This window comes from Salvia hispanica, chromosome 1, assembly GCF_029641045.1.
Source record: "Salvia hispanica isolate PSC_SH4W2 chromosome 1, Shi_PSC_v1, whole genome shotgun sequence".
NCBI lineage: Eukaryota > Viridiplantae > Streptophyta > Magnoliopsida > Lamiales > Lamiaceae > Salvia > Salvia hispanica.
In genome coordinates, this window is record NC_142692.1 from 13,116,361 (window position 1) to 13,140,413 (window position 24,053).

The 24,053-nt window shown below is 37.4% G+C and overlaps 4 protein-coding genes and 1 pseudogene across 8 annotated transcripts; all 5 read left to right on the forward strand.

The window, feature by feature from the left end:
• The first annotated feature begins 973 nt into the window (after nucleotides 1–973).
• Nucleotides 974–4,149, forward strand: LOC125218748 (uncharacterized protein At5g41620-like). 5 transcript variants are annotated; one of them, XM_089063316.1, is made up of 4 exons: nucleotides 974–1,223; nucleotides 1,355–1,923; nucleotides 2,057–2,149; nucleotides 2,604–4,149. In XM_089063316.1, the coding sequence occupies exons 2-4, from the start codon at nucleotides 1,495–1,497 to the stop codon at nucleotides 3,954–3,956; spliced, it is 1,875 nt and encodes a 624-aa protein (XP_088919442.1). In that variant the 5' UTR covers nucleotides 974–1,223; nucleotides 1,355–1,494; the 3' UTR covers nucleotides 3,957–4,149. The 5 variants fall into 5 exon arrangements, with proteins under 5 accessions (XP_088919442.1, XP_047976443.2, XP_047976444.2 ...); XM_048120486.2 differs by having other exon boundaries at nucleotides 1,476–1,923; XM_048120487.2 differs by having other exon boundaries at nucleotides 1,482–1,923.
• Nucleotides 4,150–12,371: 8,222 nt separating this feature from the next.
• Nucleotides 12,372–13,721, forward strand: LOC125224107 (secoisolariciresinol dehydrogenase-like). The gene is made up of 2 exons (XM_089062336.1): nucleotides 12,372–12,511; nucleotides 12,849–13,721. The coding sequence occupies exons 1-2, from the start codon at nucleotides 12,474–12,476 to the stop codon at nucleotides 13,591–13,593; spliced, it is 783 nt and encodes a 260-aa protein (XP_088918462.1). The 5' UTR covers nucleotides 12,372–12,473; the 3' UTR covers nucleotides 13,594–13,721.
• Nucleotides 13,722–14,777: 1,056 nt separating this feature from the next.
• LOC148933284 (uncharacterized) lies at nucleotides 14,778–15,137 on the forward strand. The gene has a single exon (XM_089059803.1). It carries the CDS (start codon nucleotides 14,778–14,780, stop codon nucleotides 15,135–15,137), a length of 360 nt encoding a protein of 119 aa, XP_088915929.1.
• A 2,029-nt stretch (nucleotides 15,138–17,166) lies between these two features.
• On the forward strand, nucleotides 17,167–18,251 carry LOC125185405 (borneol dehydrogenase, mitochondrial-like). Its single transcript, XM_048081927.2, has 2 exons — nucleotides 17,167–17,189; nucleotides 17,262–18,251. The coding sequence occupies exons 1-2, from the start codon at nucleotides 17,167–17,169 to the stop codon at nucleotides 18,028–18,030; spliced, it is 792 nt and encodes a 263-aa protein (XP_047937884.2). The 3' UTR covers nucleotides 18,031–18,251.
• Nucleotides 18,252–21,597: 3,346 nt separating this feature from the next.
• LOC125221218 (protein GL2-INTERACTING REPRESSOR 1 pseudogene) lies at nucleotides 21,598–21,897 on the forward strand (annotated as a pseudogene).
• The last annotated feature ends 2,156 nt before the right edge of the window (nucleotides 21,898–24,053 follow it).

Consider the following 24,053-nt stretch of genomic DNA (forward strand, 5'->3'; position numbering starts at 1 on the left):
TTATGCCAGGCCATTCTGCCAAAAGTGGACCATTGCCCATCTATGGATGGGACGTCTACCAATATTGTGATTCTTTACAATTGAAAATTGGACACTCATAACACAATTTTACAAATTCATGTGACTACTGTTTGCAGATTTACCATAATCTTTAAAACCACTTGCCATTTTAACCTAAATAATGCTCAACGAATCACTCAATCTCATATGTCTGACAAAATATGCATTTTGTACAAATTTTAATGCATAATTATTAAAATAAAAAATTAAAAAAATAATTAAAATATTATTAATAAAAAATGAGTCCTACCAATAATTTCTAAATTTAGAAAGTGCATGGGATGGAATGAGTAAAAATAACTCACTAATATCGTGCTACATAAGTCTTATGGGAGGGAGGGGAGTATCCCTAATTAAATTGAGCATAAAAGTAAAAATATGGTAGGAAAGATCATACCTAAACGGTCATATTATTAGTATCAAGTAATTAAAGAAGATAATAATTAATAAAATCTCATTAACTTTTTTTTTTAAAAAATATCGTAAATTTAATGATTTTCGGTATATCTATGATGATTGATGACGAGCCAACTTTATCAAAAATAATCTGCTAAGGTACACAGACCACAGTTATGTTATCACGCACGGGCTATTCTATACACAAAAGGCAAGAAATCAGATTAGGAAAAAAATTTATACGCCATTTCAAATTGATTAATAGTACTCCCGATATTATTTTTCATATTTTTTCAAGGTAACACTCATTTTGTATCAGCATTTTTTCAGTCTATGAAATTGAAAAGTAACACTATCAATTCAAAATTACAAAGTACTACTAGTAGTAATAAATTAAAAACAATTGCGGTGATCGTATCTTCTTGATTCTCACGTGTATGCCACGTCGTTATCTTCTCTTTATAGCACTGGTCTTAGTCTTGAGTCTAAAATGTCTTCTATGCATATTTGAGAAACCTTTTCTTTTCCATGAATAAGGTTTGTAGATTCACTCCTTGAAAGCTCTCTCTCTCACACACACACACACCACTTTTTCCCAACTGCAGTTGAAGATGAAGCCTTGACAGTTGCCTCATTAGCAACTACACTGTCACATGTATCTTCTTCTCTTTTCCTTTTCCTCTCTGGAATTTTGAAAATCAGAGCCCAACTTTTCACAAAGGGGGCTCAAATTTCCCTACTCCAAAAAGACACTACATTAATACCTGGTACGTTCAAATTTGCACCCCTTTTTATTTTTTTTACTGCTTAAAGCATTTTACAACTCATTTGGCAGTTACAAAGAAGAAAATATTTTCATTTCTTACCATTCTTAGACCACCTTATTTTTTGACTCTAGATCTGTTTAGGCCTTCTGTTGGAGTGATTCTTGGGATTTTGGTGTTGGCTAGTTCTTGGTTTTTATGCATAAGTTTGGATTTTTGGGCGTAGGACGTTGTTATGATATAGAATAACGTTAGATATAGGTGTTGTTGGAGAATGCCGAGGCAGAGTTTGATCAATGTCGATGTGAAAATTGGAAGGAGAAAATGCAAAGTGAGAAAGAGGGGGTGTTCATCATCTTCTTCATCATCGTTGGTGCAGAATAACTGGTTGAAGCGCGCTTTTTTGGTCGGGAAGCGACTGGGATCGAGCACCACCCATGTTCCTAGGTGGAAGATGATGACCTCCAAATCACCATCACTCAATTATGTGGCCACAACGGGTGATGAAAAGGCGAGGGAGCTGTCGATTTCAGCCCGAAAGCTGGCTGCCACTCTCTGGGAGATTGATGGCTTTCCTTCACCAAGAGTGGAGAGGGAGAATTTGGATGATAGGAGGAGTGAGGTTGGGGGAGTTGTTAGGATGCTAGAATCGGGATCAACGGCTCTTGTTTTGTCTGATCCGTTTCGTAGTCCTCTTACTGAGGTGGGGATTGTGCATTTACATGGACACACTTATCTGACACTCCATTTACTTTTTGTTGTGTTAGTTTTGATTAGGATTTTGGTGCTGTAACAAGTGAATATGTCCATAAATTGTGTTTGATGTTGTTTTGCAGAGAATGGAACCTCATCCACCAAAAATGGCCAGCCACAGAAGGAGAGCATCAGCAAGTTCTCAGAAGCTGGATAGTACTAATTGCCTCCTTGAGGTATGGTTTTTAGTAATATGTCGAAATGTCCTTTTACTAGAAGAAGATGGTTATTGCAAGAAATGATTAGGAACTTAGTTCCCTTTGGTGGGAGTGTGTTGGTGGAATATGTTTCGGAGATCCAACACATTTTCTTGAATTAGGTCAATAAGATGCATCAAGCATATACTTCTTTATTAGGAACAACTAAGACTAAATGTGTTTTTAGTGAAAATTTTGATTCATGAGTCATGACATAAACGGACAAAAAACTGTATGGTGTTACCGTGGAGCTGAGAACATGGTTTGTTTTTTGTTATGTGACACCACTATGCCTATCATGTCAAATGTTTGTCTCCATATAGATATCAACAAATAGTTAAAAGCACATTCATTTGTCAACCAATTTCTTTTAGCTGTTTCTTCTTGATTGGAATGTTCTGGAGAAGGTAAAAGACTTTGGTGGTTAATGTAGACAATGCAGGTTGATCAGGCGCAGAACCATGCCCGAAGCCCATATAGGCACGTAGTTGGAACCAAGAATCGTCTCAAGGATGTCTATAACGGCCTCATAACTTCAAAAGAGTTGCTCAAAGTGATGAGCCGTGTTAGCCATCTTGATGAACAGAACTCTACGCGTTTATCCCTTTTCTCGGCCCTAAAGTTTGAGCTGGACCGGGCTTGTATCCATGTAAGTAAATTGATCCAAGAGCAACGGAAGGGGGGTGAGATTGGTGTGTTGGTAAAGCAGTTAGAAGAGGAGAAGTTAGTTTGGAAACTGAAAGAGCAAGATAGGATTCGCAGTGCCATTGCCTCTGTAAATGGAGAGCTTGAAACTGAGAGGAAAATGAGGAGACAGACGGAGAGGCTGAACAAGAAGCTCGGGGTAGAACTGGCAGAGACGAGGGAGTCCCTGACGAAGATGAGCAAGGAGCTCGAGAGTGAGAAGAGGGCACGAGAGATATTTGAGCAAGTTTGTGATGAACTGGCTCGGGGCATAGGGGAGGATCAGGCTGAGGTAGAGGAACTCAAGAGGCGTTCGGCTAAAGTATGTAAAGAGGTGGAGAAGGAGAGAGAGATGCTCCAGTTAGCTGATGTGCTGCGTGAGGAAAGAGTGCAGATGAAGCTTGCGGAGGCCAAGTATCAATTCGAGGAGAAAAACGCGCTTGTTGACACATTGAGGAGCGAGCTCGAGGCCTACTTGAAGTCCAAGAATAGCAAAGAACAACAAGGTGATGGCTCTCCGAGCTATGACAAGATCAAGGAGCTCGAGAGATACTTGAGGAAGACGCTTCCTAGCCCATACGAGTACCAAGATAAAAACCGAGATGGCATTTTGGATGTTTCAGCCCTAAACAAAGATAATCAACATGAAGAGGAAGCAGAAGATAGCGACGATGATGATGATGAGCAGGAGGAGGAGGAGGAGGATTCAGCTGACAGCGATCTCCACTCCATCGAACTAAACATGGATGACATCAGCCAGAGCTTCCAATGGGGCGACGCTGCCAAAGCAGAGTCGAAGAGGAGGAAATCCATCTCAAGAAAGATCAAGAAACCACCATCACCAGTAGCAGAAGCAGCCATTTTGTCAGATGGGAACAAACAAGAAACTCTAGACATGTTTGACAGGAGAGGGTTGTTTGAGTTCTCATCGATGCCATGGAAGAAAAAGGAAATCAAAGACGAGCTCGAGAGATACAACATGATCAAAGACCTAAGGGACCATATAGTTTCCACTTCAAGAATTGCATCCTCTCAAGACTTGGCTACTCCTTCAAAGGAGGATCCTCCTAATGGTGGTGTGACTGTGCCATGTCATGGCTAGCAGCTTTAGGTGAGGCGTTTCGTCGCACCTCCTTATCGGGGTAAGTGTGAAAACTTCCCCCCAGTGTGGCCTATCTCATGAATTCAGGATTGTAAACAGAAACTTTTGTTTCCATAGATTTAGATAAGTCTACAATTGTATAAATTATGCTTATTTGCCTCTGCAGCAATGAAAGTGTTATACTATGTTGAAATTTCTTGTAGCATGAATAGCTTTTTAAAGAAATCTTAAAGTTTAACCAAATAATGCTGTGATAATGTTGTAGAATAATGCACTATTTTTGCTGGTCCCATGTTATTTAATCATCATAGTACAACCTCCTGAATCATGTCAGTTTTTTACTACTCAGATAGTGATTGCTCATTGCTTCCCACAAACCTTTTTCTGATCTTGTGATACATTTACTTTTTTGATTACAAAAGTTTCATTACAATAATGCAAAATAGACTGTGAATCCAAATATTCAATTCACTCCCTTTAAAGGGAGAGAGAAGTGGAGTAATTGCTAGCGGAAAACTGCCCAACCGGTGCATGCTAACTTGGAAAACTGCCCAGACACAAAATACATAAAATGAAAGTTTGTCACCTTATTAATACCACAAAAATGTTAATTCCATCAAAATCTTGTTTCTTACAAAACACATGGTTTTGTAATTATAAATTTGTACTAAGGTGTGTTGGATTATTTTGATTTTTGAGCATATATGCACGCATATAATTGCCAGATACACAGCTGGAAGCTATGGAATTTTTTTATTTTATTTTATATATATGCATGTTGATTAAATGAATGATTGTCTCATGTGATGTGGCGGCATCATTTTCAAGCAATGTTTGGAAACCAGACCGGGCTAGCTTGTTTGACTGGACCAACCGCAAACCAATGGGTGGTCTGATCCGGTCACCCCTAAAATACATTACGATATCTAGCTACGAGGATCGATAAAACCAGTTGGTCATACCAGTCCGACCAACATCAAAAACCAATTTTTTAATTTATAATTATATTTTTTAAAAATCTATTAAATTTGCAGATAGTGGGACTTTTAAACTGAAATTCAAAAATCTTTTAATTAAATTTTTTTTAATTCACTAAATTTACTACTAATATTTTATATATTTTTCTATATATAACTAATTAGGGGAGTGATCAATTGCTAACTAATTAACAATCTCAAACTAAGACTAAATGTTAGCCATTAGATTAAAAGATATAGTGGTTGAAATAATGTCACATTGATTATATTTTTAATTAAAAAAATTAATAAATAAAATTAGATGGTATTAATGTTAATTCTCTTTCATTAAAATCATCTTAAAACTTTAAATTTATGTAACTCTCTCGATTTAAATTATTTTTTCGCAAAAAATATATCAAATTAAAGATAATTTTATAAGGATTCCAACGAGATCTCAATTGCATATGTTCCGACGACGTTCGGATGATGAAATTTGATATTTTTTATTTTAGTTTTCGTAAATGTTGATAACCGGATTTTTATCAACAAATACATCAAAAAATCTCAATAAAACCATGTAAAAATCTCAATAAATATGTGTTGATATTTTCTTGCACTAGTGTTGATATTCTTATGTCATATTGTTGATATTTGTAATACACTATGTTGATATAAAAAAACATTCACGAAAATTATCATATGATAACATAATGACGATATTACCATATTACCCTTTTGTTGATATTTTGTCTACTATTTATTGAAATTCGTAAGATTTAATCTCATCCACTCATTTTAAAATCTAAGGGTGAAGATTTGGTCTTGATTTTGAATTAGGGTGCTATAAATATTAGAATATGACCCAATTAATTATATTTAAGGTTAAATATTTTTGTGATAAATTATTAATTACAGGATATTTTATCATTCGCTAAAACTTTAATATATTTTGTATAGGGTCATATTCTAATGCTTATAGCACACTAATCCAAAATTAAGACCAAATCTTCAGCCTTAGATTTTAAAATGAGTGGATGAGATTAAATCTTACGAATCTCAATAAATAGTAGACAAAATATCAACAAAAGGGTAATATCGTCATTATGTTATTATATGATCATTTTCGTGAATGTTTTTTTATATCAACATAGTGTATTGCAAATATCAACAATATGACATACGAATATCAACACTAGTACAAGAAAATATCAACACATATTTATTGAGATTTTTACATGGTTTTATTGAGATTTTTTGATGTATTTGTTGATAAAAATCTGGTTATCAACATTTACGAAAACTAAAATAAAAAATACTCCCTCCGTCTCACTTTAGGAGTCTCGGTTTACTACTTTTGGATGTCCCACTTTAGGAGTCCCGGTTGAAATATTCCATAATTGGTAATAGGCCCCACATTCCACTAACCTTTTTCCACTCACATTTTATTATAAAACTAATATAAAAAGGTAGGACCCACATTCCACTATATTTTTTCACCAACTTTCCTTTACATTTCTTAATACCCGTGCCGAACTCAACCGGGACTCCTAAAGTGGGACGGAGGGAGTATCAAATTTCATTATCCGAACGTCGTCAGAACATATGCAATTGGGATCTCGTTGGAATCCTTATAAAATTATCTTTAATTTGATATATTTTTTTGTGAAAAAATAATTTAAATCGAGAGAGCTACATAAATTTAAAGTTTTAAGATAATTTTAATGAGAGAGAATTGACATTAATACCCTCTAATTTTATTTATCAATTTTTTTAGTTAAAAATATAATACATGTGGCATTATTTCAAACTATATCTTCTAATCTAATGGCTAGGATTTATTTTTAGTTTGGGATTGCTAATTAGTTAGCAATTGATCACTCCCCATTTTGTATATTAGTATTTATTTATGTACTTAGTATTCCGTACTAGTAATATTTTGGTTTAATCAATGGTTCAACTAGTCTAACCGATTAAAACATGAACTAATAGCTTTATTGGTTAACTTACTGGTGCGAAGTTTAAAATATTAATTTTCAATTATCTTCATTTATGTTTAATTTTATTTTGTCCACTTGATTGAGTTTTTTAGTAAAGAGAAATGCTCAAGCCTAACAAAAGTGGCAAACTAGATGAGTCAGTTCAAAAAAATTACCAAACAAAAGGAAGAAACAACCATAGTAACAAGAACCCCCACAAACCATTAGAGCACTCCCAATGGAGTTCCCTTATTTCTCCCTTATTTCTCCCTAACTCCTGCCACATCAGCGCCACATCAGCATCACATTTTATCCCCAGTTTTTAGCCAACCCCTACAATGGTTTCTCCCTTATTTCTCCCTTATTTCTCCCTAACTCAACATTTCATTTTTACATCATCACTAATTTAATTGTTTTATTTTTATATATAATAAAGCTAGCTTATTTAATTTATAAAGATAAATCAAATAAATAGTAATAAAGTTCGTTGTATTAAACACGGGTACACATTACAACGAAGAAAATTAAAAAAAAAAAAAGTACACGAATGGAAATAAAAAATCAAAAAAAAAATTCAAAGAAAAAAAAATTCAAGGGCGGTGGGCGCGGTTTCTATTTGCCCACAATTCTTCGATGATATCGTGTTGTAGTGCTTGATGGGCCTCCTTCTGGTGTATGTCCATGAACGCCTGGAACCGTTCATGTTCGTTGTGCGGTACACCCTGGCGGGCGGACTCGGTTGAGACACCGTGACTCGATGATGCAACACTTGGGTCGTTGGTGACGTCGAGGACGCCTTCGTGTTCATCTTCGATGATCATGTTATGCATGATGATGCACGCATACATGATATCGGCAATATCCCCCTGGTAGAAAAAGCGCGTCGGACCCTTTACCAGTGCAAATCGCGATTGGAGCACCCCAAATGCCCTCTCCACATCCTTGCGCGCAGACTCTTGCGCTCGGGCAAAATACCTTCTTCTATCTCCGAGTGGGCATCTGATCGTCTTCAGAAACACGGGCCATTGCGGATAGATGCCGTCAGCCAGGTAGTACCCCATGTTATGCACATTGCCATTGGCCGTGAATTCGATGGAGGGGCCTAATCCGTTGATCCGCTCGTTGAAAAGGGGCGAGGAATTGAGAACATTTAGGTCGTTGTTCGACCCGGCTATACCAAAATAAGCATGCCAAATCCAAAGCCGTTGGTCGGCAACGGCTTCAAGAATGATGGTGGGATGCGTACCTTTGTAGCCGGTAGTAAACTGGCCTCGCCACGCGGTTGGGCAGTTCTTCCACTGCCAGTGCATACAGTCGATGCTGCCGAGCATCCCCGGAAAGCCGTGGGTCCTCCAGTGCCAATCCAGTAGGAACTGGCAGTCAGCTGCGTCCGGCGAGCGAAGGTAGTGCTCCCCAAATATCTCTCGCACGCCCTGACAGAAATTCTTCAGGCACTCGTTGCCAGTCGTCTCGCCGCATTGCAGATACTCATCGAACATGTCGGCGGACCCTCCATATGCCAACTGCCGGATGGCAACAGTGCATTTCTGTAGGGGCGATAGTCCGGGCTTCCCTGCTGCGTCTCGCTGGAGCCGGAACTCGGGGTAACGCGCGGACAACGCATTAACAATGCGCAGGAAGAGGGAGCGGCGCATTCTGAACCGGCGACGAAATACATCTGCCGGATAACGTGGTTCCTCCGCGAAATAATCGGCGAACAGCCGATCGTGCGCACCAGTGTGGTTGCGAGGGATGTATCGGCGCCGCCGGCGGATTGGCCGTTGGGGGGGTGGCTGCTGCATTCGAGCGATCTCGCTTTGTATGCAGCGGGAGATATAGTTGTTGATTGGGTTGTTGGCGAAACCCGCTACATCCCATCCGGTGGGAGCGGGAGGTACCTCTTCTTCGGAAGAAGAATGTGATATTTCCTCGTCGGACTGAGCACGAGACGATGAATCAGAACTCATTTAATAAAGATGGAGAGAAAAAAGATTGAAAATTTGTGTGAATGAAGTTTGTGGGTGATGAATGGAGGAAGAGGATGAAATATTTATAGGGGTGGGATAAAATAGCCGTTCGGCCAAAAAAAAAAAAAAAAATTTTAAAAATCGCCGATTATCGCCGAGCGTCGCCCACAGTGGCCGGCGATCGCTCGGCGATAATCCGGCGATAAATCGCCACTCGGCGAAGCAACGGTAACATTATCGCCGAATTATCGCCGACTTCGCCACAATGGCCGGCGATAATTCGGCGATAATCGGCGATTTATCGCCGAGAATTCGCCACCTCCATTGGGAGTGCTCTTAACAACCTGCACTTCCCAAAATCACAAAGACCACAATCCTACCATGGCAACAAAACACAAACACCCAACAACCTCAACAGTTTGATCCAAATAACTAGACCTAATAACAAAAATGAACAACTAACACAAACCCACTAGAAAGCACAAAGGAGTAACTAGAAACACATGCCAACGCCATAAAGGTAGCCACAAACAGAGGTAGACAAACAACAACTCAAGCCACAAACAGAGGTAGACAAATAACAACTCAAGCGATGCTCACCTTATTAGTCAAATCTTCTTGCAGCTTCGGATGCTAGCCAACTCCTCTCATCCAAGTTTCAAGATGCCAAAAAAATCACTTCTACTCAAACTCCTAAATTGAGTTGAAATTTTGAAATATACTCCATTTTGTATACAGTTTATCAGGTGCATATTTAAGAAAACAGACCAAATTGACCAATATCACAATATTTGAACATTATAGCTAGGTTGAACATATTTGAAATTTAAATACTTTATATCACCACATTTTTAAAAAGACAGATAAATGTAAAGTTTCACATACCGTCTGCAATTATTTAAGTTGAAGATAGATAATTGACACATTGAGAATACATAATTAAAATTTAGTACTCTCTCCGTTCCATAGTAATGGAGGCAAAACTTTTCGGCACGGAGATTAAGAAAAATTGTGTTAGGTGAGTTAAGTAAAGAGAGAATAAAGTGGAAAATGAAAAAGGTAGAGAGAAGAAGAGAGAAAAAAGTAAGAGAGAGTAAAGTAGGTGTGGAAAAATATGTTGACTTTTACTAAAAAGGGAATGACTCTATTATTATGGAACAGACGGAAATGGAAAAACGCCCCTATTACTATGGAACGGAGGGAGTACTAGTTTATTGAACCATAGTTAGCTTTATGAACATGTGTGGTGGAATCATACAAAACCCTTTATCTTACAACTTGCGATAATTGTAATAATATTCTCAGATTAAGATGCATTTCTTCCTGTTTCCTGATTGATTTGTTTATACTTTTATTTTAATAAATTGAAAATGGAAAAATTGAAATTCGTGCTTGAGTCACTGACTCATTCTTACAAAGGAGAATATTAATTTTTATATTTTGTAAGAATGAATCTGAGTCAAATAACTCATTCTTACAAAGGAGAGTATTAATGTTTATAATATCAAATTTATAAAACAAACAAAATCATGAAAAAAATTAGAAAAAAATGTATATTCTCTTTTGTGGGAAGGAGTAGCCTAATCATAAGCACAACAGATAAATAAATCTGCGCAATTTGCAAAATTATGTTATGAGCACAGTATATAAATTATTACCTAATGTAAACGAATTAATGAGATCATAACGAGAAGCTATAACAAAAAATAATCAACACCTCAGTAAATCGGTGGAGCTTGTGATTGTATTCTTTTCTTGGTGATAGTATATTTTAGGGGTGAGCAAAAAATCCGAAAACCGAATATCCGAACCGAACCAAACCGAAATTTTGAAATTTGGTTCGGTTTTTTCGGTTTTTCGGTTCGGTTCGGTTTTAAAAATACAAAAATTTCGGTTTTTCGGTTCGGTTCGGTTTGGGCGAAAAACCAAACCGAAAAACCGAAAAACCGAATTATATTTTAAATATATTATTATATATTTTTATTCTATTAATTTAGTATATTATATCATATATATATAATATATATTCTTTTTATTTTATATTATATATTTATATTCTATTATAGTATATAAAATAAAATAAATTATAGATATAAATATATACATTTTTTTCGGTTTTTCGGTTTTGTTTTAAAATTTCGGTTTTTTCGGTTTGGTTCGGTTTTTTAAGTTCGGTTTTCGGTTTTTCGGTTTTCGGTTTTTCGGTTTTACGGTTCGGTTCGGTTTCAATTTTTGCCTAAATTCGGTTTTTCGGTTCGGTTCGATTTGGACGAAAAACCGAACCGAAACCCAAATGCACACCCCTAGTATATTTGATAGACGGATGGGTCTCATAATTTTTATCTCTCCAGCGCCTCAAAAAAAAAAAAAAAAAAAAAACCTCAAATAATTCATCATGGTACGTAGTTGTTGTCACTTCTTTCTTTCGATCTCACAACTCATTTTTTTGACACTTAGAATATGAAAAGACACCCTCGTATTTATCCATGATAAGACACCTCGTATTTTGTAGGGGCCACGCAAAAAACCTTAACAAACAAGAAAATGTTATGTTTATTGTCAAACGAACCCTCTACAAATAATTGAGTCCCACCCAAACCACCTCACCAAGCTAGGTTTGTGCATATGGAAGAAGAGAGGCATCAATGGTAGTACAAAATAATTGAATCCCACCCAAAATACAACAGCAAGGACAAAGCTAGCTAGCAATAATCCAAATGAGCATCACGTGAAGAGACAGACAGCTTTATGTAGAAAGTGGCCACATTATACAAATGAGCCACAATCAAAGTCGTCGGAAAATTCCATTGCCACCCCTCTGTTTTATGATCTGCAATAGAGCCACACCGAGATGACTCTGTAGTGGCTCTTAGGCCATACGTAATAGGGCCGCGATTCACACTGTTGCAGCCCAGGCGGTTATACTTCCAAACGTGTTAACTTTTTGATACAAACAAAGTTAAGAGAAAGATTGCAATTTGAATTGTTGAGGCTCTCGTGACAGAAGAGAAAACTGGTAGAGCGTCATTATCTTTGATGCTGCCTGCTTCAAAATTAGAGATACAGAGAATTAATTACTTTTTTTAGCCGTATGATATTTTTAAAGAATAGAGATAGCGGATGGGAACTAAAAATGTAGTTCTCATTTAGCAGACTGAAACGGATAAACCTAGAGCATGGCGTTTAGCAGAAATTTAGCTGTAACTGGAAAATGGAAACTAGGTCGGGAATTCGTGATTAGTCTTGTATTTTATCACCCATAAACTCACAACCGAGTCTAGTATTTTATTAATTAATACTCTCGCCGTCCATAAAAATTCTCTTATTTTATCATTTTGGGATATACACAAAAAATATTGTCATTTCTAAATATAGAAAGTTTTTATCTCATACTTGACCTACTTTTTCTCCTTCTCTCTTACTTAATCCATTTCTCATTAAAATCGGTGCTGTCAACAAATGAGACTATTGTTTTTGGACAGTGGGAGTATTAATATTTGTGTTACGTACAAATGTATACAACACATTGTGGCCTATATATTTAACACTCTGGATGAGGTATGGTAATTGTATGATTGCCTACTTACAAGTTACAAACAAGACAGATACAGAGCCATGGGAAGCAGCTTACTTGTATCCGCTGCAGCTAAGAGGTAAGTAGAGTAGAAGTTTTTAAGTATTGCTATTCTGTCACAATTATAGTACGTACTCTACTAGTTAATCGGGCAATTCAAAGCTGGCATATAACACTGAAAGATAGTAGTAATAAATCAAAGAAACCAACACTAATTACTACTAGTAAAGACTAAAGATAGTAGTAGTAATAAATCAAAGATAGTACTGGTTAGTATTTGATACGCAGAGGATAATATTCATTTATACATTTTCAAATCTTCAAACACAAAATTTCAGACTTTTAATTAGTACGAAGTTTATTTGATTTTATACTTGCTCGTAACTTGGTAATTAGACTAAATCTTCAATTGACAGATTGGAGGGAAAAGTAGCTCTAATCACCGGCGGCTGCGGTGGTCTCGGCACGGCAACGGCGAAGCTCTTCCTCCAACACGGAGCCAAAGTGGTTATCGCGGACATTAAGCAAGGCGATCACCACTTTGGAGACGGAATGTCCTTCGTCCAATGCGACGTGACGAGGGAATCCCACGTTCAGAGCGCAGTGGACGAAGCCGTGTCCCAGCACGGCAAGCTCGACGTCATGTTCAACAACGCCGGAATCTTGGACCGGGTGGGCCTCGACATCGCCGACTCCAGCCAGGCCGACTTCGAGCACGTGCTCCGCGTCAACGTGGCCGGCGTCTTCCTAGGCACCAAACACGCCGCGCGTGCCATGAGGCGCGGCGGCGGTGGTGGCGCCATCATCAAAACAGCGAGCGTGTGCGGCGTGGTTGGAGGAGTGGCCACGCACGCGTACACGAGCTCGAAGCACGCGGTGGTGGGGCTAACGGTGGAATTAGGGCGGTACGGGATCAGAGTGAACTGCGTGTCGCCCTTCGTGTTTCCGTCATGGATTTCGAGGTCGTTGCTGGGTCGGGCGGAGGAGGACCCGTTGGATGATGTCAAGTTGCATCTGATGGGGAAGAAGCTCGAGCCAGAGGATGTTGCTGAGGCGGTTGTCTATTTGGCGAGTGATGAATCGAGGTGTGTGAATGGACATAATTTGGTTGTGGATGGAGGCTTCACTATTACCAACTCAGCCTTTTCAATGTTTGATTAGTTGATTGGGGAGTAATTCACTACTTCTTATCAAATAAATAATTTGGTAATATATTGCGTGGATTTGTATAGTGAATGACATTGTGAAGGTAAACAATATTGAATCGCTAGGAATAATGATTAAACTAAGTACTGTAATTTTACCTTCAAATACTATCCTGGGAAACTGAGATTTTGAAAGGTTTCGATAACTAATAGACAAGTAAACAAAGAAAATAAATAAATTATTGGAATAGTATGTGTTAAAACATGAATTCTAGGACATTTACTTCTCCAATTCTAGTTAAATAAACTTCTAATTCTGATATATAATCGTGATTCTGGAATTACTAAGACGTTCACTTATATTCTAAACCGCTTCTCGGACAATCTAGTCAAATATTGACTAATCAATATTTAACTAAACTTGAATTAAATAACTATAATCCCTAAATTCCTAATTTTAGTTGATTATTTTAGTTGGACTTCCTAAAGTTAGTCATGGATATTATTTAATTTGATAATGTGTTACCCTCACAATTGGAGTATCAAATTTCTAACATTACAGTACAACCTTAGGGCATTAGTAATGAGGATCGATCGCAAGGGCCGAGCGATCGGCTCCAACTGGCTCCCATTGTGGAGAAGGAGCCGACAAACGCACCCAATCACCTCCCGCCCAGGGCGGCCTTGGCGATCGGCTCTTCATGGGCCCTGCCACCGGCTCCCATTACAGAAGCCAGAGCTAATAACTTTTTTTTTTCACTATTTTTGTTATATTTTTCCCCCTATTATAAATACCTCAAAATCCCATTCATTTCACACACCACATCCTTCTCTACTCACATTTTTCTCTCATCACTAGAAATGTCTTTCAATTCCTCTTCCGATTCTGACGCTGGCGAGAACAATCCAATCATTGTCCGATGTGGGGATGCATAGCGGAGATAACGGAACGACAACAGCAGGAACAAGTACAGGTGGCAGTCCCTAAGCCAGTCCGGTGTTGAAAGGCGATTCACTGTAACCATGTCACGGCTCACGATCGGCTGCTCGCAGATTACTTTGCTGAAGTGCCACGTTATCCGCCGACAGTTTTCCGTCGGCGTTTCAGAATACGGTGGCCACTTTTCTTGCACATTGTAAACGCTTTCGGCGCGTTATGAGTACTTCCAGCTCCGCACCGACGCAGCCGGCAAGATCAGAATGTCGCCATTGCAGAAACGCATGGTTTTCGTGCAACAGCTGGCTTACGGAGGAAGTGCCGATATGTTCGATGAATATCTTAACGTCGCTGAGACGACTGGATGCGAATGTCTGAAGAATTTCTGTCAGGGAGTGAGGGAGACATTCGGAGACACCTATCCACGGAAGCCGACTGCAGCTAATTGTCAGGTCTTGCTGGATTTGCACGGGATGACACACAACTTCTCGGAGATGCTGGGCAGCATAAACTGTATGCACTGGCAATGGAAGAACTTCCCAATAGCATGGAGAGACCAGTTTACCACCGGGCTCAAAGGCACGCACCCCACCGTCATACTCAGAGCCCAGCTATGGATTTGACATGCTTATTTTGGTGTTGCCGGGTCGAACAACAACCTCAACGTCCTCCTCCTCGCCTCTCTTCAATCAGCAATGCAAGGGTTTAGGCCCAACCATCGACTTCACTGCCAACGGCAATTCGTACAAGATGGGGTACTACTTGGCTGATGGCATCTATCCGTAGTGACCCATTTTTTTGAAGACGATCAGATGCCCAACTAAGCCGAAGAGGACTTATTTTTCCCAACAGCAAGAAGGATGTGGAGCGGGCTTTTGATGTGCTCCAAGCGCGTTTGGCACTAGTAAAGGCTCATCGTGTTTATTCTACATTGGAGATATCGTTGATATCATATATGCATGCATCATCATGCATAACATGATAGTCGAAGATGAAGGAGAAGGAATCACAAACGTCGTCAATGAAAACACTGCTGAACCAAGCCACGGTGTTGCAAGCGATGATGAGCGTCTTCAGGCATTTGTTGACATGCGTTAGGCCAAAGCCCATTTGTTGATATGACATGTGGTCACGTAGGAACTGATGTTTTATTGTAGTTTTTTCAGAATTTTCTTCTCGTTGTATTCTTTTTTCCAATATTGTAATACATCGAAGAATTAATATATTCATGTATATTAACTTAATCAAATTATTTAGACATCGATATTAATAAAAATAAAATAAAAGAGTGCTGATGTGAAAATGGAGATAGGCTCCGGGATGAGCTCTCATTGCAGGGATATAGGCTATGAGATAGGCCTGCTGACGTGACATGAGAAAATGAAGATAGACCAAGAGATGGGCTCCGGAGAAGGGTCACCACTGCTAATGTTCTTAGAGCATCTCCAACCATTACACTAAACTCGAACTCATTTTAGTGTAAATGTCACACTAAATAGTGATTTTACTCCAACCATTTACACTAAACTCAAACCCAAAAGAATATTCTCAACTCACTTACATTTTATATTTTTCAATTATACCTATATATTTTATCTAAACTATGAACTAACCCCATGACACTCTGTCAATATCTTAAATTAAATTAAATAATATACTAAAATTTATTAATTAATATAATTATATATGAAAGGGTATTATTTATAAAATTAAAAAAAAAATCAACTTAGAAAATTTAAATACATTAATATTCTATGAAAATATTACTAAAATACACTAATCTATAACTAACCTATGAAAATATAAAAGTGTTCTTTTGAGTTATATTATGAATTATAGTATAACTATGGTATCTATCTTATTATATAAATAATGTTAAGTTTAACTTAAAAAATGTATAATATGGGCTAGCCCACTACACAATAACTAACCTAATATTAATAAAAAATAATTAAGTTATTAAATCTTATTTCTTCTTCTTCTTTCCCTCGCCAGTCGTCTATATCTACGTCTCTCTTCTGTAAGTTTTTCCCATGCCTTTCTTCTTGAAATTTTATTTCTCTTTCTTTTTTTTCTTTTTTTTTTATTTTGATAAATTAAGAATGACTTGGACTTCATGAATGCAATAAATCATAATCTGAAAAATGTTTTGGTATACTTTTAGTGTAAATAGTAGTATATTTTTTTTTAAAACTTATAATAAAGATTTTGCAGTACTATTGCAGTACTGTTTAGGCATCACCACGGCATCCTAAGGACTCTAGGATTAGTGGCGCCTGTGAGCATTAATATAATAGGAGTGGGTTACTTAGAGGTGGAATTCATATATTTATTTATTCATAGGTTAGGCCTTGTGATAAAAACATAAACTAAAAAAAAAACAAAATGAAGACTAGGTGGAGTAAGAATTTAAGAGTACAAATTACATTAATATAGGTTGTTGAGTAGATTGCAAAGCGAATCAGGTTATATATAGGGCGATTTAAAATGATTAAAAATAAGAATGGTAGTTAGGCGGTGATTTCGAATATCAATAGACTTATTAGGCATGTTTTAGCCTTCCAAATTTGATTATAAATATCGATGACCTTTAATTAACATAGAACAATACATAACTGAAACTCACGACATCAAAAAAAAAATATCGTCAGTATGGCCTTAACTTCTCTTAGACGGTATGTTGAACGTTCACATTTTCTAATATCGTCGACCTCGTCCTTATTATACAACTAATTTCATGTTTGTAGGCTTGAAGGGAAAGTAGCCCTAATAACTGGCGGCGCCAGCGGCATCGGAGAGGCCACCGCCCGATTATTTTCCCGGCACGGAGCGAAGGTTGTTATAGCGGACATCCAAGACGAATTAGCTCGCAATGTGTGCAAAGATTTAGCTCCGGCCACGTTCGTCCACTGCGACGTGACCAAAGAATCCGACGTGGAGAGTGCCGTGAACATGGCGCTCTCCACATACCGGAAGCTAGACATCATGATAAACAACGCCGGCATCAGCGAATCTAAACAACTGAAGATCGTAGAAACCGAGGTTTCCGAATTCAAGCGCGTGGTGGACGTGAACCTCGTGGGCGCGTTCCTGGGGACGAAGCACGCGGCCCGGGTGATGATCCCGCAGCAGGGCGGGAGCATCATCACGACGGCCAGCGTGTCTTCCGTGATGGGCGGCACCTCACACGCCTACACGAGCTCCAAGCACGGGGTGGTGGGCCTGATGAGGAACGCCGCCGTGGAGCTTGGGGCCCACAGGGTGCGTGTCAACTGCGTGTCGCCGTATATCTTGGCGACGCCGTTGACTACGGGCTCGGGGGGATTGGACGGCGACTGGATCCGAGGGTGTTATAGCAACCTAAAAGGAGTGAATTTGAAAGCGGAAGATGTGGCTGAGGCGGCTCTCTATCTGGCGAGTGATGAATCCAAGTATGTGAGTGGACATAACCTTATGGTTGATGGAGGATTTTCCGTCATGAATAAGGCCTTCAACCTATTTGAGCTCCTCAATTAAAGGTCAACTTTCCTACTCTCTCCGTCCATCCGTTCGAATGAAATCTACCTACCATTTACGGTAAAAGTGAATCGAAACTCCTAATGGGTAGACGAACTAAAATGATAAATTGGGCCTCTATAGGCTAACGGATGGAGTATTATTTTATAATAATAACAATAAATAAAGTTTTATTTGGTTGTAATCATTAAATGGAAGTTTGGAATAAAGAAATGGGGCATGTCATGTACAACGGTCGCTTGCTTTTTCATATTTTTCCCATTTTTTGCTTAATAAAGAAAATACACCATCCGTTTCATTAAAGATAATCGCTTTCCTTTTTAGTTTGTTTCAATCAAGATAACTAATTACTTAAAATGAAAACACTTCCATCTCTACGCTATTCTCTCTCCCTTACTTTACCCTTCCATCTCAACACACACAATAAAGTTGCATAAAATCCTGTGTCGCCCAAAGAATGAGTCATCTTTCTTGGGACGGAGGAAGTACACATCAAGCTACTCTCCGCCCCATGACCAATAATATTATAATATGTAGAGAGAGTTACAAATGCACCGTAAAGATTTATGCTACAATTGGTTTGAATTGTGCTACGACATGATTTTTTCAGTTTGAGAAAAATTTACATATACCAAATGACATTATAAATTTATTTCTATTTTTTGTTAATTGGGTCATTTCTTTTTAATATGGAGATTGAGAAAGAAATATTTAATATGTTAAATGGAGAAAAAACAAAGTAATAGAGATGAAGAAGGAATAAAATAAGAGAGAATATTATTCTTTGCTATAAATAGAAATAACTCAATTATCTTGAAATTTTTTGAAATGAAAAAATGACTCATAATTTTTTAACAAGTGGAACTCTAAAAAGTCATATTCCAAATAATGGATGCAAATTTAGGTTTGAGAGGATATAGAGTAATAAGGGTATAAATAGAGCAATTATTCATTTCAAATTTTTTATTTAAGATACATTAAATCCTAACAGTTGAACATAGTATAAATTTGGTGGATTCATACCATGCATTTTTTACAAATGTAAACTTGTAAGCATAATATGAATTTGTTGATTCATACTCTTCTTACCCGTCGTTGTGTGCACTGATTGTGCATGGCAAGTGTGCTCAGCTCTAGTAAGTCTGATACAAATTTGGTAAATTCATAGCCGGCGCCGAGCCTCGATCTGTAGTCGGAGGGGTAGAGAACGTGGCGGCGTAGCCGGTGATCTGGTGGTGCCGGGCGAGAAGTTTGGAGAGAAATTAATTGTAGAGAGAAATGATCAATTATTATTGGGCTGAAAATAAGTCCAAGACGCTTGGACTAGAATTAAATTAGGATTGAGCTTTGGAAGCTTAATTAATTAATTCGCAAAGGCCAGGAAGATGTAGAGACCATTTAATTTTTCCTTGTTTACGTCCTTAAAACATGTCATATTTTCTTTTTTGGATATATTCTTCCTCACATTAATATAAACATACTATATTCTCTCTCCACCTATTACATAAAGCAACATCATCTAAAATCTTAGATGTCACAACCCAAGTGTGTTATTGGGACGGAGGGAGTAACTTTTTCTACTTGCTGATATCTCAAAGGTGCAAATCTAATTTTAGAGAGACTAATTCTGAAGCTCACTCTTAAAGCTTTTCAAATCGACATAGGTTACATGCTATTGAAATTATTATACTATCCTAGTTTTAAAAAAATCGCAATAATTACGATTTGAAAAATATCCCAGCTCAGATGTTTAGCAATATTTTGTTTTAGAGAGAGGGGATGTTTATTGTTTAATTCGGATTCTTGATTTGCTTCTTATATTTAGCAATCTTTGTTTTTTTGAGAGGGGTGTTTATTTATGCTTTGCAGCGAGAATTGCAATATGCTTGTGTCATAATTAACTCAGTGAAGTAGCAGACTTGTAAAAAGTTCTATTTACAGTTGTTGAAATTTGACATGGTAATACCACGAACATTATTGTAAAAGATCATTTTCTAACATTTGCCTTTCCTTTTTTTTATGAAACTCCATTTATGGAATTTGCTTAATATGGAGCTCTTCTCTTGCACCATTTCAATTTATTGCCCTTATTGTATATGCTAGTTGAATCATAACCATGAAAGATATCTATCTCAAGTGTGGGGGGACATATTTGTTTGTGTTTTTTTTTTATCACGAAGACAGGAACTAGGGACATAGATAAGATTAAGGTGAGTAAATTGAAAATATCTCTAGTAGATGGAGAGAATTTATGGCTGCGTCTTGTTTCAATCCCAACAAGGTTTACTAATTACTACTCAGTAACAACATTGGTTGGGAGCATGTTTGGCCTTAAATATGGTGGTTGATTTTTTTCATCTCATTTTCTTGAATCTTGATGAATCCAGGACATCTCCAAACATGTCCTAACCATCAACCCCATTTGTGTTTTTTAGTCCGACTATGGCAGGAACGACGCCTGCTGATGACGGATGACTTTAGACGCCATTTTAAGGTATCTACAATGAACAAACATCCTATTTTATTCATGTGTAAAACTGTGGCCCTAAAATGCTACTTGCCCCAACTCTAGGACGTTAAAAAAAAAACAAAGCTGCTGTGGTATATTTGTTCTTCCAATTGAGAAAAAAAAATGGTACTATTAGTCATAAATAGGATTAGTTGAAGTGAGACCCCTCCATTTTTGATGAAGCTCATCAATGGCTAAGTAAATGCTTTAAACTCTGCCAATCTGTAAAAAAACATTCAACTCATTTCTGCTGCAGATGAGAAATAGTTGGGGGCATAATAGCAGAAAGTTGGAGCCTTTCCAACACACATCTACCTTCTGCTTAGAAATTTAAGTCTATTTTCATTTTCTCTTTGACTATAAATGTAACGGTGTGTGTGGATTTATTGGCTGCAAAATCATACCAACACCTGCTCTTTTGATTAGCAACTATAGGCATTGATGAGAGGAGTACTGCAGTTATATTCTGTATGTCTCTTGCTCGAAACCGGGCTGTCAAGAACCGGACCTAAAAAACCTGGAAAATAAACGAGATGGGTAGACGGGGCTAGAGAGATTTATGTACATGTAACCTACACATAGTGAAAGTTAATAAAGAGGGTTCTGATGGCAGTTAGCTCTTTTTAATGGCAATTTAATTGCTTCTTCGAACAGTATATGTTGGCAACAATTGCAGCCTTGAATTAGTGAAGCCTATTAGACACACTATGGTTGCAAATATTTACTCTAATTTTCAATCTGCCAGCAAACTTCTTGTGATCTTTTCACCTATATATAATTAATACATTCCTCTCCTGCTTGGGATTTTTAATCCCTCATTTCCTACCCCACCACTCTCCTCTTTATTACAATTCATTTCTCCCTCTCTGTCTCTCTCAATTGCATTTCATTACACTCCACTTCTGTTAGTAATAACTTATAGTAGTAGTAGTAGTAGTCATTAAAGCAAACCTGTCCTGTTTTTCCTATAAATAGCCCAAACCATCCATGAAAGTCACATCACAAAATCAAGGCTAATCCAATTTTGGAGCAAATTCTTGTAATCCTGTTCCATTAGAATGAGCTACAAAGACAAAAGCCCGAAGCTGGAGCTGAAACTCAACTTGTCCCCGACCCGGAGGCAAGTGGGGTCCCCCCACGAGTCGGTTTCCCCACAGAGCTCATGCGTCTCCCGGGAGATGAGCCCGGATGGGGAGGCGAGCAGCCCCGAGAGCAGCAGCAACATGATGGTGGTGGGGTGCCCACGCTGCTTGATGTATGTGATGCTGCTTGAAGATGATCCCAAATGCCCCAAATGCAAGAGCACTGTTTTGCTTGACTTCGTGCATGAAGACAAGGCCAGAGAGTTCAAGAAGTGATTAGCTTTTATTGCGGCATGTTTACGATTTCATTTTCTGTTTTTTTTTTTTTTTTTTTTTTTTTTTTTTTGTTTCAATGTTTTATTTTATTTCCGTTTCTACATTGCTTGGATTTTTGTCAGGAAACAATTTCTCAAAGTGCGTTGAATGTGATGTGGTGCAGTTGCAACGAACATCGTAGGCTATAATTGTGAGGCATAAATATATTTATGTGAGTGTGATTTAAAGTTGCTATTTTCACATGCTTCTTGGAAGCAAGCAAATATAGCCTATTATTAAATGAAGTTGTTAGACTATAATCAAGATTTTTATTGAATCTGGGTGCCATATTTACCGTTGGACATTATACGGAGTAATTGTTTATTAAAGAAAAGTAGATTCAATAAAGTGAGGAGATTAATGTAGCATGCTCTAAGTAAATACGGCTGTTAATAAAATTCAATGGGGTGTTTTATTTTTATCTACAACTAGTATATTTATTTGCAATATTTAAGAAAAACCATAAATTCGCACAACAAAAGCCACGTTGGAATGTGATTACAATATTATTTGGCGTTTACTGATACGGAGTAGCATATATAGCTCCATAGTAAAATTTTGCCGAAGACTTCTAGTTTAAAAATAAAAAATAATTATACAAGAAAAAAACTTAAATAAGCTTTCTCTCATCGACTTCAAAAAGAATTCAAAGATGTTATTCTTATAATTAAAAGTGACTGTTATTATAAATTAAAATGGTTATTATTTTTATGAATAAAGTCATTCCTATAGTGAAATTAAATTATTGTTGTTCTATAAATTACTATTGTTTTAAAATAATTGGTTAAAGAATAATGGATCAGACCGAATTTGGTCTGCGCACTATCACATTAGTGGTATGATTTGAAAAGAAAATGGCAATGCCATGTCAGCATATATTTCATACTACTACTATCATAGATCTTGCATAATGACATGGCGGCAAAAGTCTTATCCTATCTATCATCACCTAACAATTCAATGAGGCTACGCAACCTGGCTCCAAAAATTTTAATGATATTTATGATTCTTGTTGTTAATTGTTTTTTCTAGAAAAAAATTACTCCAATAGTCTCTATTAAATGTCTCAAATTTCTTTATTTAAATGGTTCCTAATAAATATTTCATTTCTATATTTATGTTTTTAAAGTGGTGGATCCACTAACTTATTCTCACTCACATTTTATTATAAAATTAAGAGTAAAGGTCAAAATTGGTCCTGAACATATGGTCATTTTACCTTTTTGGTCCTAAACATTATCTTTTGGATTTTTTGGTCCTGAACATATGAGAATTTGATCATTTTGGTCCTCTGTTAGCTTTTCCGTTAAAAACTAACGGTCAACGGATTTAAATCCGATTTTTACCAATTTAAGTTTTAATTTTGTTTTTTAACTCCTTAATTAAAAACCCTAACTATTATTAAAAATATTCTTTTAAATCTTTTAAAAATCTTTTTAAATCCTTAACTAAAAATATTTTAAATAATTCTGTTTTACGTTTCTTATTTTTCACATCGCGTCTTCTTCTTCCTTCTCTTCGCGACGAGGGTTTCTTCCACCTTTCATCTTCTTCCTTCTCTTCCGCTCATCTTCCATCTTCTCCCTCTCAAACCCTAGTTATGGAGCGAACGACTTTGAGCAAAGGGTCCGGCGCGAGTGGCGGCGGTCAACGTGACCTTCGATTCCGGTACGAGTATTGCAATTGCAGTCGACTTGCTTCCCTCCGTATCGTCTAAAGCCATGAAAAACCTACAAGGGGGAAGCTCTACTTTGTTTGTGAGAAAAAAGAGTGCACTTTTTTCAAGTGGTGCTCACCAATCGAACCAATTGAAGAAGACGATGCTGTGGAATCATTGCCCACACTGGCAGAGACGGATGGTGACAGTTTAGGCTTGATTTTGGCATCGATCGATGACAATAAACAGGCCATACAGAAATTAGCTAGTGTTGTGAAGTATGGATTTAGTTTCTTGGTTATTGTGATGTTGGCTTGTATTTTGATGTTGAAGTAATGTATGTATTTTGGCATGAATGTGGAGTGGAATCATGGTGTAAAAGCTTTATTTGGCATCAATGGATTTAGTAATGTTTGAATATCATGGCAGTAAGGATTTTTTGGCTGTAATGTATGGATTT

Bases quoted from the DNA above. Each gene is read 5' to 3' on its own strand.
- LOC125185405 (XM_048081927.2), top strand. From the start codon at position 17,167: ATGGCCTTAACTTCTCTTAGACG. The intron at 17,190-17,261 runs GTATGTTGAACG...TCATGTTTGTAG, and splicing joins GCCTTAACTTCTCTTAGACG to GCTTGAAGGGAAAGTAGCCC.
- LOC125224107 (XM_089062336.1), top strand. From the start codon at position 12,474: ATGGGAAGCAGCTTACTTGTATCCGCTGCAGCTAAGAG. The intron at 12,512-12,848 runs GTAAGTAGAGTA...TTCAATTGACAG, and splicing joins GTATCCGCTGCAGCTAAGAG to ATTGGAGGGAAAAGTAGCTC.
- LOC125218748 (XM_089063316.1), top strand. From the start codon at position 1,495: ATGCCGAGGCAGAGTTTGATCAATGTCGATGTGAAAATTGGAAGGAGA. The intron at 1,924-2,056 runs GTGGGGATTGTG...GTTGTTTTGCAG, and splicing joins TTCGTAGTCCTCTTACTGAG to AGAATGGAACCTCATCCACC. The intron at 2,150-2,603 runs GTATGGTTTTTA...TGGTTAATGTAG, and splicing joins GTACTAATTGCCTCCTTGAG to ACAATGCAGGTTGATCAGGC.
- LOC148933284 (XM_089059803.1), top strand. From the start codon at position 14,778: ATGTCGCCATTGCAGAAACGCATGGTTTTCGTGCAACAGCTGGCTTAC.